Raw genomic sequence first — 17,235 nt, 5'->3', positions numbered from 1 at the left:
TGTTGGGTGGGGTTACTGGGTTATGGGGATGGGGTGGAGGTGTGGGCTTGGGTAGGGTGCTCTTTCAAAGAGCCGGTGCAGACTCGATGGGCCGAATGGCCTCCTTCTGCACTGTAAATTCTATCTATGATAAATAGGGTTCAGGAAAATCCCAAGGCTTTTTACACGTACATAAAAAGCAAGAGGGTAGCCAGGGAAAGGGTTGGCCCACTGAAGGATAGGCAAGGGAATCTATGTGTGGAGCCAGAGGAAATGGGCGAGGTACTAAATGAATACTTTGCATCAGTATTCACCAAAGAGAAGAAATTGGTAGATGTTGAGTCTGGAGAAGGGTGTGTAGATAGTCTGGGTCACATTGAGATCCAAAAAGACGAGGTGTTGGGCGTCTTAAAAAATATTAAGGTGGATAAGTCCCCAGGGCCTGATGGGATCTACCCCAGAATACTGAAGGACACTAGAGAGGAAATTGCTGAGGCCTTGACAGAAATCTTCTGTCTTCTGTCACTGTCTTCAGGTGATGTCCCGGAGAACTGGAGAATAGCCAATGTTGTTCCTTTATAATCCAGGGAACTACAGGCCGGTGAGCCTTACGTCAGTGATATGGCATTGATTACGGGAGAGAATTCTTCAAGACAGGATCTACTCTCATTTGGAAGCAATTGGATGTATTAGCGAGAGGCAGCATGGTTTTGTGAAGGGGAGGTCATTGGCCACTAACTTGATAGAGTTTTTCGAGGAGGTCACAAAGATGATTGATGCAGGTAGGGCAGTGGATGTTGTCTATATGGACTTCAGTAAGGCCTTTGACAAGGTCCCTCATGGTAGACTAGTACAAAAGGTGAAGTCACACGGGATCAGGGGTGAGCTGGCAAGGTGGATACAGAACTGGCTAGCTCATAGAAGGCAGAGAGTAGCAATGGAAGGGTGATTTTCTAATTGGAGGGCTGTGACTAGTGGTGTCCAGCAGGGATCAGTGCTGGGACCTTTGCTGTTCGTAGTATATATAAATGATTTGGAGGAAAATGTAACTGGTCTGATTAGTAAGTTTGCAGACGACACAAAGGTTGGTGGAATTGCGGATTGCGATGAGGACTGTCAGAGGATACAGCAGGATTTAGATTGTTTGGAGACTTGGGCGGAGAGATGGCAGATGGAGTTTAATCCGGACAAATGTGAGGTAATGCATTTTGGAAGGTCTAATACAGGGAGGGAATATACAGTGAATGGTAGAACCCTCAAGAGTATTGACAGTCAGAGAGATCTAGGTGTACAGGTCCACAGGTCACTGAAAGGGGCAACACAGGTGGAGAAGGTAGTCAAGAAGGCATATGGCATGCTTGCCTTCATTGGCCGGAGCATTGAGTATAAGAATTGGCAAGTCATGTTGCAGCTGTACAGAACCTTAGTTAGGCCACACTTGGAGTATAGTGTTCAATTCTGGTCGCCACACTACCAGAAGGATGTGGAGGCTTTAGAGAGGGTGCAGAAGAGATTTACCAGAATGTTGCCTGGTATGGAGGGTATTAGCTATGAGGAGCGGTTGAATAAACTCGGTTTGTTCTCACTGGAACGACGGAGGTTGAGGGGCGACCTGATAGAAGTCTACAAAATTATGAGGGGCATAGACAGAGTGGATAGTCAGAGGCTTTTCCCCGGGGTAGAGGGGTCAATTACTAGGGGCATAGGTTTAAGGTGAGACTGGAACGGTTTAGAGGAGATGTACGAGGCAGGTTTTTTACACAGAGGGTAGTGGGTGCCTGGAACTCGCTACCGGAGGAGGTAGTGGAAGCAGGGACGATAGTGACGTTTAAGGGGCATCTTGACAAATACATGAATAGGATGGGAATAGAGGGATACGGACCAGGAAGTGTAGAAGATTGTAGTTTAGTCGGGCAGTATGGTCGGCACGGGCTCGGACGGCCAAAGGGCCTGTTCCTGTGCTGTATTTTTCTATTTTCTTTGTTTCTTTGTTCCCGGCTTGGGTCACTGTCTGTGTGGAGTTTGCACGTTCTCTCCATGCCGGCGTGGATTTCCTCCGGGTGCTCCGGATTCCTCCCACAAGTCCCGAAAGACGGATTCTCCAAAAATGGGGCTATGCCCCCAGGCCAGTGTGAAAACGCTGGCGTTTTACTCCCGACTGTCCTGAAAGAAATGTAGAGTTATTCACTCAACGTGAAGGGGCTGGCAGGGGCCCAGAGTAATTGACGCAGCTTTGGCCGCGGATACGGGCCCCCGCACGTCCGGTTCAGAGTCCGCGCATGCGCACGGCAGCGGCCAATCGCGGCGAAGCCGAGCACCATGGTGAGTCGGACCAGGACCAAGAAACTATGGCCATCGATCTGCCTTGCGCCCCTTCATCTGACTCACCCGAGCACTGCCCCGGCCACCCATAAGCCACCCGCCCCCACCCCCGTTGCTTGATCCCCCCCCCGCCAGGGCGGCCGCGGACTGAGTCCGTAGCCGCCGCGCGTGTGTCACAACCGGCCAGGCGTGTTTAGAACCATTCCGCTGGGAACTCGGCCTGCTGGGAGCCAAGTATCGCTGGGAAGGCCTCTGGCAATGGCCCCCCAGCCACGCGGCGTGATTCGTCGGTGAGCGATCGACCGGAGAACTGCCGGGCCCGATTCTCGTGTTTCTCCGCCCCCGCCCCAAACGCGATTACTGCGCGGGGCTCCAGAGAATCCAGCCTATGCTGTTAGGTGAATTGGACATTCTGAATTCTCCCTCCGTGTACCTGAACAGGCGCCGGAGTGAGGCGACTAGGGGATTTTCACAGTGACTTCATTGCGGTGTAAATGTCAGCCTACTTGTGACACTGATAAAGATTATTATTATTACTACTTGGGTCACACATTCACATTTTAACATGAAGCTATTTTTCCAGATGTGCCACCATCAACTCACTCGCAGCTGGTGAGTCTGAAACCTTTGAATGTCGACGCATGCGTGGTCGCTATGTGAATGTCATCATCCCAGGAAGACATGAATACCTGAGTCTCTGTGAGGTGGAGATTTACGGCAGCGAGAGGGGTTGGGTTGGCTGTTAAAGCTGGTAAGTGAAGTTGTCTCACCTTTGATCAAACCCCTGGGCAGCCGGCACCCCCTCGGGATCCTGGGGTTTAGTCCAGTCCACATTCTGATCCCATTCCCCATGTTATCCCCCTACCTGCCCCTGTGGTACTGCCCTGAGGACATGGAGCTGGTTCAGGTTTTGGAGCCGATCAGTGATCCCTCCCTCAAACAGCCGATGGATTGTTTGGCGAGGGGCTGGGTCCAAAGTCCCTTCACCATTGGGTAACAACTCACAGCATCATAGAAAATAGGAACAGGATTAGACCATTCGGCCCTTTGAACCTGCTCCATAATTCAACATGAGCATGGCTGATCCACCCTGTACACCCCCATCCTCCAGCTCTCTCTCTGTACACCCCCATCCTCCAGCTCTCTCTCTGTACACCCCCATCCTCCAGCTCTCTCCCTGTACACCCCCATCCTCCAGCTCTCTCTCTGTACAACCCCATCCTCCAGCTCTCTCCCTGTACACCCCCATCCTCCAGCTCTCTCCCTGTACACCCCCATCCTCCAGCTCTCTCCCTGTACAACCCCATCCTCCAGCTCTCTCCCTGTACACCCCCATCCTCCAGCTCTCTCCCTGTACAACCCCATCCTCCAGCTCTCTCTCTGTACAACCCCATCCTCCAGCTCTCTCCCTGTACACCCCCATCCTCCAGCTCTCTCCCTGTACACCCCCATCCTCCAGCTCTCTCCCTGTACACCCCCATCCTCCAGCTCTCTCCCTGTACACCCCATCCTCCAGCTCTCTCCCTGTACACCCCCATCCTCCAGCTCTCTCCCTGTACACCCCCATCCTCCAGCTCTCTCCCTGTACAACCCCATCCTCCAGCTCTCTCCCTGTACACCCCATCCTCCAGCTCTCTCCCTGTACACCCCCATCCTCCAGCTCTCTCCCTGTACACACCATCCTCCAGGTCTCTCTCTGTACACCCCGATCCTCCAGCTCTCTCCCTGTACAACCCCGTCCTCCAGCTCTCTCTCTGTACACCCCCATCCTCCAGCTCTCTCCCTGTACAACTCCATCCTCCAGCTCTCTCTCTGTACACCCCCATCCTCCAGCTCTCTCCCTGTACAACCCCATCCTCCAGCTCTCTCCCTCTACAACTCCATCCTCCAGCTCTCTCTCTGTACAACCCCATCCTCCAGCTCTCTCCCTGTACAACTCCATCCTCCAGCTCTCTCCCTCTACAACTCCATCCTCCAGCTCTCTCTCTGTACAACCCCATCCTCCAGCTCTCTCCCTCTACAACTCCATCCTCCAGCTCTCTCCCTCTACAACTCCATCCTCCAGCTCTCCCTGTACAACCCCATTCTCCAGCTCTCTCCCTGTACACCCCCATCCTCCAGCTCTCTCCCTGTACACCCCATCCTCCAGCTCTCTCCCTGTACAACCCCATCCTCCAGCTCTCTCCGTGTACAACTCCTTCCTCCAGCTCTCTCTCAGCACAACCCCATCCTCCAGCTCTCTCCCTGTACAACACCATCCTCCCGCTCTCTCTCTGTACACCCCCATCCTCCAGCTCTCTCCCTGTACAATCCCATCCTCCAGCTCTCTCTCTGTACACCCCCATCCTCCAGCTCTCTCCCTGTACAACCCCATCCTCCAGCTCTCTCCCTGTACAACCCCATCCTCCAGCTCTCTCCCTGTTCAACCCCATCCTCCAGCTCTCTCCCTGTACACCCCATCCTCCAGCTCTCTCCCTCTACAACTCCATCCTCCAGCTCTCTCCCTCTACAACCCCATCCTCCAGCTCTCTCCCTGTACACCCCCATCCTCCAGCTCTCTCCCTCTACAACCCCATCCTCCAGCTCTATCCCTGTACACCCCCATCCTCCAGCTCTCTCCCTGTACAACCCCATCCTCCAGCTCTCTCCCTGTACAACCCCATCCTCCAGCTCTCTCTTTGTACACCCCCATCCTCCAGCTCTCTCCCTGTACACCCCCATCCTCCAGCTCTCTCTCTGTACAACCCCATCCTCCAGCTCTCTCTCTGTACAACCCCATCCTCCAGCTCTCTCTCAGTACAACCCCATCCTCCAGCTCTCTCCCTGTACAACCCCATCCTCCAGCTCTCTCGCTGTACACCCCCATCCTCCAGCTCTCTCGCTGTACACCCCCATCCTCCAGCTCTCTCCCTGTACAACTCCATCCTCCAGCTCTCTCGCTGTACACCCCCATCCTCCAGCTCTCTCCCTGTACAACTCCATTCTCCAGCTCTCTCCCTCTACAACTCCAACCTCCAGCTCTCTCCCTGTACAACCCCATCCTCCAGCTCTCTCCCTGTACACCCCCATCCTCCAGCTGTCTCCCTGTACACCCCCATCCTCCAGCTCTCTCCCTGTACACCCCATCCTCCAGCTCTCTCTCTGTACACCCCCATCCTCCAGCTCTCTCCCTGTACAACCCCATCCTCCAGCTCTCTCCCTGTACAACCCCATCCTCCAGCTCTCTCCCTGTACAACCCCATCCTCCAGCTCTCTCCCTGTACACCCCCATCCTCCAGCTCCCTCCCTGTACACCCCCCTCCTCCAGCTCTCTCCCTGTACACCCCCATCCTCCAGCTCTCTCCCTGTACACCCCCATCCTCCAGCTCTCTCCCTGTACAACCCCATCCTCCAGCTCTCTCTCTGTACAACCCCATCCTCCAGGTCTCTCCCTGTACAACCCCATCCTCCAGCTCTCTCCCTGTACACCCCATCCTCCAGCTCTCTCTCTGTACACCCCCATCCTCCAGCTCTCTCCCTGTACACTCCCATCCTCCAGCTCTCTCCCTGTACACCCCCATCCTCCAGCTCTCTCCCTGTACACCCCCATCCTCCAGCTCTCTCCCTGTACAACCCCATCCTCCAGCTCTCTCCCTGTACACCCTCATCCTCCAGCTCTCTCCCTGTACACCCCCATCCTCCAGCTCTCTCCCTGTACAACCCCATCCTCCAGCTCTCTCCCTGTACAACCCCATCCTCCAGCTCTCTCCCTGTACACCCCATCCTCCAGCTCTCTCTCTGTACAACCCCATCCTCCAGCTCTCTCTCTGTACAACCCCATCCTCCAGCTCTCTCCCTGTACACCCCCATCCTCCAGCTCTCTCCCTGTACACCCCATCCTCCAGCTCTCTCCCTGTACACCCCCATCCTCCAGCTCTCTCCCTGTACACCCCCATCCTCCAGCTCTCTCCCTGTACACCCCCATCCTCCAGCTCTCTCCCTGTACACCCCATCCTCCAGCTCTCTCCCTGTACACCCCCATCCTCCAGCTCTCTCCCTGTACAACCCCATCCTCCAGCTCTCTCTCTGTACAACCCCAACCTCCAGCTCTCTCCCTGTACACCACCATCCTCCAGCTCTCTCCCTGTACACCCCCATCCTCCAGCTCTCTCCCTGTACACCCCCATCCTCCAGCTCTCTCTCTGTACAACCCCATCCTCCAGCTCTCTCCCTGTACAACCCCATCCTCCAGCTCTCTCCCTGTACAACCCCATCCTCCAGCTCTCTTTGTACACCCCCATCCTCCAGCTCTCTCCCTGTACAACTCCATCCTCCAGCTCTCTCGCTGTACACCCCCATCCTCCAGCTATCTCCCTGTACAACTCCATCCTCCAGCTCTCTCCCTCTACAACTCCATCCTCCAGCTCTCTCCCTCTACAACCCCATCCTCCAGCTCTCTCCCTGTACACCCCCATCCTCCAGCTCTCTCCCTCTACAACCCCATCCTCCAGCTCTCTCCCTGTACACCCCCATCCTCCAGCTCTCTCTCTGTACAACCCCATCCTCCAGCTCTCTCTCTGTACAACCCCATCCTCCAGCTCTCTCTCTGTACAACCCCATCCTCCAGCTCTCTCTCAGTACAACCCCATCCTCCAGCTCTCTCCCTGTACAACCCCATCCTCCAGCTCTCTCTCTGTACACCCCCATCCTCCAGCTCTCTCCCTGTACAACTCCATCCTCCAGCTCTCTCGCTGTACACCCCCATCCTCCAGCTCTCTCCCTGTACAACTCCATTCTCCAGCTCTCTCCCTCTACAACTCCAACCTCCAGCTCTCCCTGTACACCCCCATCCTCCAGCTGTCTCCCTGTACACCCCCATCCTCCAGCTCTCTCCCTGTACACCCCATCCTCCAGCTCTCTCTCTGTACACCCCCATCCTGTAGCTCTCTCTCTGTACAACCCCATCCTCCCGCTCTCTCCCTGTACAACCCCATCCTCCAGCTCTCTCTCTGTACACCCCCATCCTCCAGCACTCCCTGTACAACCCCATCCTCCAGCACTCTCCCTGTACAACCCCATCCTCCAGCTCTCTCTCTGTACAACCCCATCCTCCAGCTCTCTCTCTGTACACCCCCATCCTCCAGCTCTCTCCCTGTACACCCCCATTCTCCAGCTCTCTCCCTGTACACCCCCATCCTCCAGCTCTCTCCCTGTACAACCCCATCCTCCAGCTCTCTCCCTGTACAACCCCATCCTCCAGCTCTCTCCCTGTACAACCCCATCCTCCAGCTCTCTCCCTGTACACCCCCATCCTCCAGCTCTCTCCCTGTACAACCCCATCCTCCAGCTCTCTCCCTGTACACCCCATCCTCCAGCTCTCTCCCTGTACACCCCCATCCTCCAGCTCTCTCCCTGTACACCCCATCCTCCAGCTCTCTCCCTGTACAACCCCATCCTCCAGCTCTCTCTCTGTACACCCCCATCCTCCAGCTCTCTCCCTGTACAACTCCATCCTCCAGATCTCTCTCTGTACACCCCCATCCTCCAGCTCTCTCCCTGTACAACTCCATCATCCAGCTCTCTCCCTCTACAACTCCATCCTCCAGCTCTCTCTCTATACAACCCCATCCTCCAGCTCTCTCCCTGTACAACTCCATCCTCCAGGTCTCTCCCTCTACAACTCCATTCTCCAGCTCTCTCTCTGTACAACCCCATCCTCCAGCTCTCTCCCTGTACACCCCCATCCTCCAGCTCTCTCCCTGTACAACTCCATCCTCCAGCTCTCTCCCTCTACAACTCCATCCTCCAGCTCTCCCTGTACAACCCCATCCTCCAGCTCTCTCCCTGTACACCCCCATCCTCCAGCTCTCTCCCTGTACACCCCATCCTCCAGCTCTCTCCCTGTACAACCCCATCCTCCAGCTCTCTCCGTGTACAACTCCTTCCTCCAGCTCTCTCTCAGCACAACCCCATCCTCCAGCTCTCTCCCTGTACAACACCATCCTCCCGCTCTCTCTCTGTACACCCCCTTCCTCCAGCTCTCTCTCTGTACACCCCCATCCTCCAGCTCTCTCCCTGTACAACCCCATCCTCCAGCTCTCTCCCTGTACAACCCCATCCTCCAGCTCTTCCCTCTACAACTCCATCCTCCAGCTCTCTCTCAGTACAACTCCATCCTCCAGCTCTCTCCGTGTACAACTCCTTCCTCCAGCTCTCTCTCAGCACAACCCCATCCTCCAGCTCTCTCCCTGTACAACTCCATCCTCCCGCGCTCTCTCTGTACACCCCCATCCTCCAGCTCTCTCCCTGTACACCCCCATCCTCCAGCTCTCTCCCTGTACACCCCCATCCTCCAGCTCTCTCCCTGTACACCCCCATCCTCCAGCTCTCTCCCTGTACACCCCCATCCTCCAGCTCTCTCCCTGTACACCCCATCCTCCAGCTCTCTCTCTGTACACCCCCATTCTCCAGCTCTCTCCCTGTACAACCCCATCCTCCAGCTCTCTCTCTGTACACCCCCATCCTCCAGCTCTCTCCCTGTACAACTACATCCTCCAGCTCTCTCTCTGTACACCCCCATCCTCCAGCTCTCTCCCTGTACAACTCCTTCCTCCAGCTCTCTCCCTCTACAACTCCATCCTCCAGCTCTCTCTCTGTACAACCCCATCCTCCAGCTCTCTCCCTGTACAACTCCATCCTCCAGCTCTCTCCCTGTACACTCCCATCCTCCAGCTCTCTCCCTGTACAACCCCATCCTCCAGCTCTCTCCGTGTACAACTCCTTCCTCCAGCTCTCTCTCAGCACAACCCCATCCTCCAGCTCTCTCCCTGTACAACTCCATCCTCCCGCTCTCTCTCTGTACACCCCCTTCCTCCAGCTCTCTATCTGTACACCCCCATCCTCCAGCTCTCTCCCTGTACAACTCCATCCTCCAGCTCTCTCCCTGTACAACCCCATCCTCCAGCTCTTCCCTCTACAACTCCATCCTCCAGCTCTCTCTCAGTACAACTCCATCCTCCAGCTCTCTCCATGTACAACTCCTTCCTCCAGCTCTCTCTCAGCACAACCCCATCCTCCAGCTCTCTCCCTGTACAACTCCATCCTCCCGCTCTCTCTCTGTACACCCCCATCCTGTAGCTCTCTCTCTGTACAACCCCATCCTCCCGCTCTCTCCCTGTACAACCCCATCCTCCAGCTCTCTCTCTGTACACCCCCATCCTCCAGCACTCCCTGTACAACCCCATCCTCCAGCACTCTCCCTGTACAACCCCATCCTCCAGCTCTCTCTCTGTACAACCCCATCCTCCAGCTCTCTCCCTGTACACCCCCATCCTCCAGCTCTCTCCCTGTACACCCCCATCCTCCAGCTCTCTCTCTGTACAACCCCATCCTCCAGCTCTCTCGCTGTACAACCCCATCCTCCAGCTCTCTCCCTGTACAACCCCATCCTCCAGCTCTCTCCCTGTACAACCCCATCCTCCAGCTCTCTCTCAGTACAACCCCATCCTCCAGCTCTCTCCCTGTACAACCCCATCCTCCAGCTCTCTCCCTGTACAACCCCATCCTCCAGCTCTCTCCCTGTACACCCCCATCCTCCAGCTCTCTCCCTGTACACCCCCATCCTCCAGCTCTCTCCCTGTACAACCCCATCCTCCAGCTCTCTCCCTGTACAACCCCATCCTCCAGCTCTCTCCCTGTACAACCCCATCCTCCAGCTCTCTCCCTGTACAACCCCATCCTCCAGCTCTCTCTCTGTACACCCCATCCTCCAGCTCTCTCCCTGTACAACCCCATCCTCCAGCTCTCTCCCTGTACAACCCCATCCTCCAGCTCTCAATCTGTACACCCCCATCCTCCAGCTCTCTTTCTGTACACCCCCATCCTCCAGCTCTCTCCCTGTACAACTCCATCCTCCAGCTCTCTCTCTGTACACCCCCATCCTCCAGCTCTCTCCCTGTACAACTCCATCCTCCAGCTCCCTCCCTCTACAACTCCATCCTCCAGCTCTCTCTCTGTACAACCCCATCCTCCAGCTCTCTCCCTGTACACCCCCATCCTCCAGCTCTCTCCCTGTACAACTCCATCCTCCAGCTCTCTCCCTCTACAACTCCATCCTCCAGCTCTCCCTTTACAACCCCATCCTCCAGCTCTGTCCCTGTACAACCCCATCCTCCAGCTCTCTCCGTGTACAACTCCTTCCTCCAGCTCTCCCTCAGCACAACCCCATCCTCCAGCTCTCTTCCTGTACAACTCCATCCTCCCGCTCTCTCTCTGGACACCCCCATCCTCCAGCTCTCTCCCTGTACAACCCCATGCTCCAGCTCTCTCCCTGTACAACCCCATCCTCCAGCTCTTCCCTCTACAACTCCATCCTCCAGCTCTCTCTCAGTACAACCCCACCCTCCAGCTCTCTCCCTGTACAACTCCATCCTCCCGCTCTCTCTCTGTACACCCCCATCCTCCAGCTCTCTCTCTGTACAACCCCATCCTCCCGCTCTCTCCCTGTACAACCCCATCCTCCAGCTCTCTCTCTGTACACCCCCATCCTCCAGCACTCCCTGTACAACCCCATCCTCCAGCACTCTCCCTGTACAACCCCATCCTCCAGCTCTCTCCCTGTACACCCCCATCCTCCAGCTCTCTCTCTGTAAAACCCCATCCTCCAGCTCTCTCCCTGTACACCCCCATCCTCCAGCTCTCTCCCTGTACAACCCCATCCTCCCGCTCTCTCTCTGTACACCCCCATCCTCCAGCTCTCTCTCTGTACAACCCCATCCTCCAGCTCTCTCCCTGTACACCCCCATCCTCCAGCTCTCTCCCTGTACACCCCCATCCTCCAGCTCTCTCCCTGTACACCCCCATCCTCCAGCTCTCTCCCTGTACAACCCCATCCTCCAGCTCTCTCCCTGTACAACCCCATCCTCCAGCTCTCTCCCTGTACAACCCCATCCTCCAGCTCTCTCCCTGTACACCCCCATCCTCCAGCTCTCTCCCTGTACAACCCCATCCTCCAGCTCTCTCCCTGTACAACCCAATCCTCCAGCTCTCTCCCTGTACAACCCCATCCGCCAGCTCTCTCCCTGTACACCCCCATCCTCCAGCTCTCTCCCTGTACAACCCCATCCTCCAGCTCTCTCCCTGTACAACCCCATCCTCCAGCTCTCTCCCTGTTCAACCCCATCCTCCAGCTCTCTCCCTGTACACCCCATCCTCCAGCTCTCTCCCTGTACACCCCCATCCTCCAGCTCACTCTCTGTACAACCCCATCCTCCAGCTCTCTCCCTGTACAACCCCATCCTCCAGCTCTCTCCCCGTACAACCCCATCCTCCAGCTCTCTCCCTGTACAACCCCATCCTCCAGCTCTCTCTCTGTACACCCCCATCCTCCAGCTCTCTCCCTGTACACCCCCATCCTCCAGCTCTCTCCCTGTACACCCCCATCCTCCAGCTCTCTCCCTGTACACCCCCATCCTCCAGCTCTCTCTCTGTACACCCCCATCCTCCAGCTCTCTCTCAGTACAACCCCATCCTCTAGCTCTCTCCCTGTACAACCCCATCCTCCAGCTCTCTCCCTGTACAACCCCATCCTCCAGCTCTCTCCCTGTACAACCCCATCCTCCAGCTCTCTCTCTGTACACCCCCATCCTCCAGCTCTCTCCCTGTACAACTCCATCCTCCAGCTCTCTCGCTGTACAGCCCCATCCTCCAGCTCTCTCCCTGTACACCACCATCCTCCAGCTCTCTCTCTGTACACCCCCATCCTCCAGCTCTCTCCCTGTACACCCCATCCTCCAGCTCTCTCTCTGTACACCCCCATCCTCCAGCTCTCTCCCTGTACAACCCCATCCTCCAGCTCTCTCTCTGTACACCCCCATCCTCCAGCTCTCTCCCTGTACACCCCCATCCTCCAGCTCTCTCCCTGTACACCCCCATCCTCCAGCTCTCTCCCTGTACACCCCCATCCTCCAGCTCTCTCCCTGTACACCCCCATCCTCCAGCTCTCTCCCTGTACAACCCCATCCTCCAGCTCTCTCCCTGTACACCCCCATCCTCCAGCTCTCTCCCTGTACAACCCCATTCTCCAGCTCTCTCCCTGTACAACCCCATCCTCCAGCTCTCTCTCTGTACAACCCCATCCTCCAGCTCTCTCCCTGTACACCCCCATTCTCCAGCTCTCTCCCAGTACACCCCCATCCTCCAGCTCTCTCCCTGTACACCCCCATCCTCCAGCTCTCTCTATGTACAACCCCATCCTCCAGCTCTCTCCCTGTACACCCCCATCCTCCAGCTCTCTCCCTGTACAACCCCATCCTCCAGCTCTCTCTCTGTACAACCCCATCCTCCAGCTCTCTCCCTGTACACCCCCATCCTCCAGGTCTCTCCCTGTACACCCCCATCCTCCAGCTCTCTCCCTGTACACCCCCATCCTCCAGCTCTCTCCCTGTACCCCCCATCCTCCAGCTCTCTCCCTGTACACCCCATCCTCCAGCTCTCTCTCTGTACACCCCCATCCTCCAGCTCTCTCTCAGTACAACCCCATCCTCTAGCTCTCTCCCTGTACAACCCCATCCTCCAGCTCTCTCCCTGTACACCCCCATCCTCCAGCTCTCTCCCTGTACAACCCCATCCTCCAGCTCTCTCCCTGTACACCCCCATCCTCCAGCTCTCTCCCTGTACACCCCATCCTCCAGCTCTCTCTCTGTACACCCCCATCCTCCAGCTCTCTCCCTGTACAACCCCATCCTCCAGCTCTCTCCCTGTACAACCCCATCCTCCAGCTCTCTCCCTGCACACCCCCATCCTCCAGCTCTCTCCCTGTACACCCCCATCCTCCAGCTCTCTCCCTGTACACCCCCATCCTCCAGCTCTCTCCCTGTACACCCCCATCCTCCAGCTCTCTCCCTGTACACCCCCATCCTCCAGCTCTCTCTCTGTACACCCCCATCCTCCAGCTCTCTCCCTGTACAACCCCATCCTCCAGCTCTCTCCCTGTACAACCCCATCCTCCAGCTCTCTCCCTGTACAACCCCATCCTCCAGCTCTCCCTGTACAACCCCATCCTCCAGCTCTCTCTCTGTACACCCCCATCCTCCAGCTCTCTCCCTGTACACCCCCATCCTCCTGCTCTCTCCCTGTACAACCCCATCCTCCAGCTCTCTCTCTGTACACCCCCATCCTCCAGCTCTCTCCCTGTACACCCCCATCCTCCAGCTCTCTCCCTGTACACCCCATCCTCCAGCTCTCTCTCTGTACAACCCCATCCTCCAGCTCTCTCCCTGTACACCCCCATCCTCCAGCTCTCTCCCTGTACACCCCCATCCTCCAGCTATCTCTCTGTACAACCCCATCCTCCAGCTCTCTCTCTGTACAACCCCATCCTCCAGCTCTCTCCCTGTACAACCCCATCCTCCAGCTCTCTCCCTGTACAACCCCATCCTCCAGCTCTCTCTCTGTACAACCCCATCCTCCAGCTCTCTCCCTGTACACCCCCATCCTCCAGCTCTCTCTCTGTACACCCCCATCCTCCAGCTTTCTCCCTGTACAACCCCATCCTCCAGCTCTCTCCCTGTACACCCCCATCCTCCAGCTCTCTCCCTGTACAACCCCCATCCTCCAGCTCTCTCCCTGTACAACCCCATCCTCCAGCTCTCTCCCTGTACAACCCCATCCTCCAGCTCTCTCCCTGTACACCCCCATCCTCCAGCTCTCTCCCTGTACACCCCCATCCTCCAGCTTTCTCCCTGTACAACCCCATCCTCCAGCTCTCTCCCCGTACAACCCCATCCTCCAGCTCTCTCTCTGTACAACCCCATCCTCCAGATCTCTCCCTGTACACCCCATCCACCAGCTCTCTCCCTGTACAACCCCCATCCTCCAGCTCTCTCCCTCTACAACTCCATCCTCCAGCTCTCCCTGTACAACCCCATCCTCCAGCTCTCTCCCTGTACACCCCCATCCTCCACCTCTCTCCCTCTACAACTCCATCCTCCACCTCTCTCCCTCTACAACTCCATCCTCCAGCTCTCCCTGTACAACCCCATCCTCCAGCTCTCTCCCTGTACACCCCATCCTCCAGCTCTCTCCCTGTACAACCCCATCCTCCAGCTCTCTCCGTGTACAACTCCTTCCTCCAGCTCTCTCTCAGCACAACCCCATCCTCCAGCTCTCTCCCTGTACAACTCCATCCTCCCGCTCTCTCTCTGTACACCCCCATCCTCCAGCTCTCTCCCTGTACAACCCCATCCTCCAGCTCTCTCTCTGTACACACCCATCCTCCAGCTCTCTCCCTGTACACCCCCATCCTCCAGCTCTCTCTCTGTACACCCCCATCCTCCAGCTCTCTCCCTGTACACCCCCATCCTCCAGCTCTCTCCCTGTACACCCCCATCCTCCAGCTCTCTCTCTGTACAACCCCATCCTCCAGCTCTCTCCCTGTACAACTCCATCCTCCAGCTCTCTCCCTCTACATCTCCATCCTCCAGCTCTCTCTCTGTACAACCCCATCCTCCAGCTCTCCCTGTACAACCCCATCCTCCAGCTCTCTCCCTCTACAACTCCATCCTCCAGCTCTCCCTGTACAACCCCATCCTCCAGCTCTCTCCCTGTACACCCCATCCTCCAGCTCTCTCCCTGTACAACCCCATCCTCCAGCTCTCTCCGTGTACAACTCCTTCCTCCAGCTCTCTCCCTGTACAACTCCATCCTCCACCTCTCTCCCTCTACAACTCCATCCTCCAGCTCTCTCTCTGTACACCCCCATCCTCCAGCTCTCTCCCTGTACAACCCCATCCTCCAGCTCTCTCCCTGTACAACCCCATCCTCCAGCTCTTCCCTCTACAACTCCATCCTCCAGCTCTCTCTCAGTACAACCCCATCCTCCAGCTCTCTCCCTGTACACCCCCATCCTCCAGCTCTCTCCCTGTACAACTCCTTCCTCCAGCTCTCTCTCAGCACAACCCCATCCTCCACCTCTCTCCCTGTACAACTCCATCCTCCCGCTCTCTCCCTGTACACCCCCATCCTCCAGCTCTCTCCAGTACAATCAAAGCTGCACACAATGGGGGTGATCTTGTGGCCACGTTGTGCCCGGCACAAATCCCGCGATGTCGGCACAATCCTGGGAAAGGCCTGAAACTCCCTCCCTTACAGCACTGTGGGTGTACCTACACCACAGGGACTGCAGCGGTTTGAGAAGTAGCTCACCACTGTCTGCACAAGGTCACGGTGGCACAGTGATTAGCACTGCTGCCTCACAGCACCAGGGACCCGGGTTTGATCCGGACCTCGGGTCACTGTCTGTGCGGAATCTTCACGTCCTCCCCGTGTGTGCGTGGGTTTCCTCCGGGTGCTCCGGTTTCCTCCCACAGTCCAAAGATGTGCAGGTTATGTGGATTGGCCGTGATCAATGCGTGGGGTAATGGGGATAGGATGGGGGAGTGGGCGAGGTGGAGAGTCAGTGGATTCTCTGAATTCGGGGTGGGTAATAAATGGCGACCTCGTCAGTGACTCCCACACCCTGGGAACAAAATAAAAAACATCTCTCCCGCTCTCTGCCTCACTTTCCTCCATTCGAAACTCCTCGAATCCTCCTCTGACCGAATATCTCCTCCTGTGGCTCCGTGTCTAACTTTGTTCATGTTGTTACAAAGCATCTTGGGAGGTTGTCCTTATGTTATGGGTGTGATATAAATATATATTGATGTTGCTGCCCCCAGTGACCACAGCAGAGGTCAGGGCCACCAGGAGACGGGGGGATCCAGCACGTTGCCTGCATGGCCCATTCCACCGGCAGGGAACCCACCACGGCGGCTCACCATGGGGGGCACGGGGAGACCGTGCCGGCAGGAAGGGCTGTAAAATCCTGCCCTTTCCAAGCTTTCTAGATGATTCCATCCATGTTGATTGAGAACAACTTGTGTTTCATTCTGTTTCTCACAGTTATCGGCGGCAGAGATGAACGTTATCAGGAACTCGATGGCGCTGGGACCTCTGAATTAAACCAGAGAGACAATCAACCAGTTGCAGCAAATGTCCACAGGCCCCGACTTTCTGCATCTCCATAAAATAAAGCAAATGAATTAAAACCTGGCTGTTGGTCTTTCTATAAATGTGACACAGAGCAGCATGGAGATTGGACCAATCACAGAAGGGAATGCAGCAGGTCCGATTTCTATTGGATTTCCATTTTCTCCAGCTCGGTGAGTGTCAGTGAGACAGAAATCCCACCCTCTCTGCACCATTATCCCAGAATTGACCACATTCCTGGTGAATGTCTGATCTCCACCTGAGAGAGAGAGTGGCCTACCTCGTGGAGAGGCACATGCAGCAACATCTGCAATTGGTGCAAGTGCACCAAGATCTGTAGACGGAATGGTGAACAACATTATCTCGCAGGTGGCCCAAAGGTTTGCTGTTACATCTCTTTGAACCAGCGTGAGACCACACCAAGGGCTGATGTCAGGTTCCCTGCAAAATGAGAGAATCCCGGTTTCCATGGACCCTCCGTCAGGACGCCATCTGTGAGCCCATCACTGTTGTCTACCCCTGTCGCAGTGCAGGCTTTGCAGTCCCAGTAATTGCCCCAACCGGTCCCTGAATGAGGAGGCCGACCAACAGCATGACAGCACAGTGGTTAGCGCAGTTGCTTCACAGCTCCAGGGTCCCAGGTTCGATTCCGGCTTGGGTCACTGTCTGTGCGGAGTCTGCACGTTCTCCCCGTGTCTGCGTGGGTTTCCTCCGGGTGCTCCGGTTTCCTCCCACAGTCCAAAGACGTGCAGGTTAGGTGGATTGGCTGTGATAAATTGCCATTAGTGTCCAAAAAGGTTAGGTGGGGTCACTGGGTTACAGGGATAGGGTGGAGGCTTGGGCTTAAGTGCTTTTCCCAGGAGCCTGTGCAGACTCGATGGGCCGAGTGGCCTCGTTCGGCACTGTAAATTCTATGATTCTGTGAACACG

General features: G+C 56.5%; 1 protein-coding gene across 1 annotated transcript in view; it reads left to right on the top strand.

Annotated features, from left to right (window-relative positions):
• Positions 1–16,364, top strand: part of LOC140424658 (fucolectin-like) — a 31,440-nt gene extending 15,076 nt beyond the window's left edge. Inside the window, exons 4-5 of the mRNA XM_072507903.1 lie at positions 2,885–3,052; positions 16,219–16,364. Coding sequence (XP_072364004.1) covers positions 2,885–3,047 — 163 coding nt within the window. The 3' untranslated portion in view covers positions 3,048–3,052; positions 16,219–16,364. The remainder of the gene's footprint in view (positions 1–2,884; positions 3,053–16,218) is intronic.
• The last annotated feature ends 871 nt before the right edge of the window (positions 16,365–17,235 follow it).

Source organism: Scyliorhinus torazame, chromosome 6 (genome assembly GCF_047496885.1).
Source record: "Scyliorhinus torazame isolate Kashiwa2021f chromosome 6, sScyTor2.1, whole genome shotgun sequence".
Classification (NCBI taxonomy): domain Eukaryota; kingdom Metazoa; phylum Chordata; class Chondrichthyes; order Carcharhiniformes; family Scyliorhinidae; genus Scyliorhinus; species Scyliorhinus torazame.
Note: the sequence above shows the minus strand (reverse complement) of the source record. Positions and strands in the feature narration are given on the sequence as shown.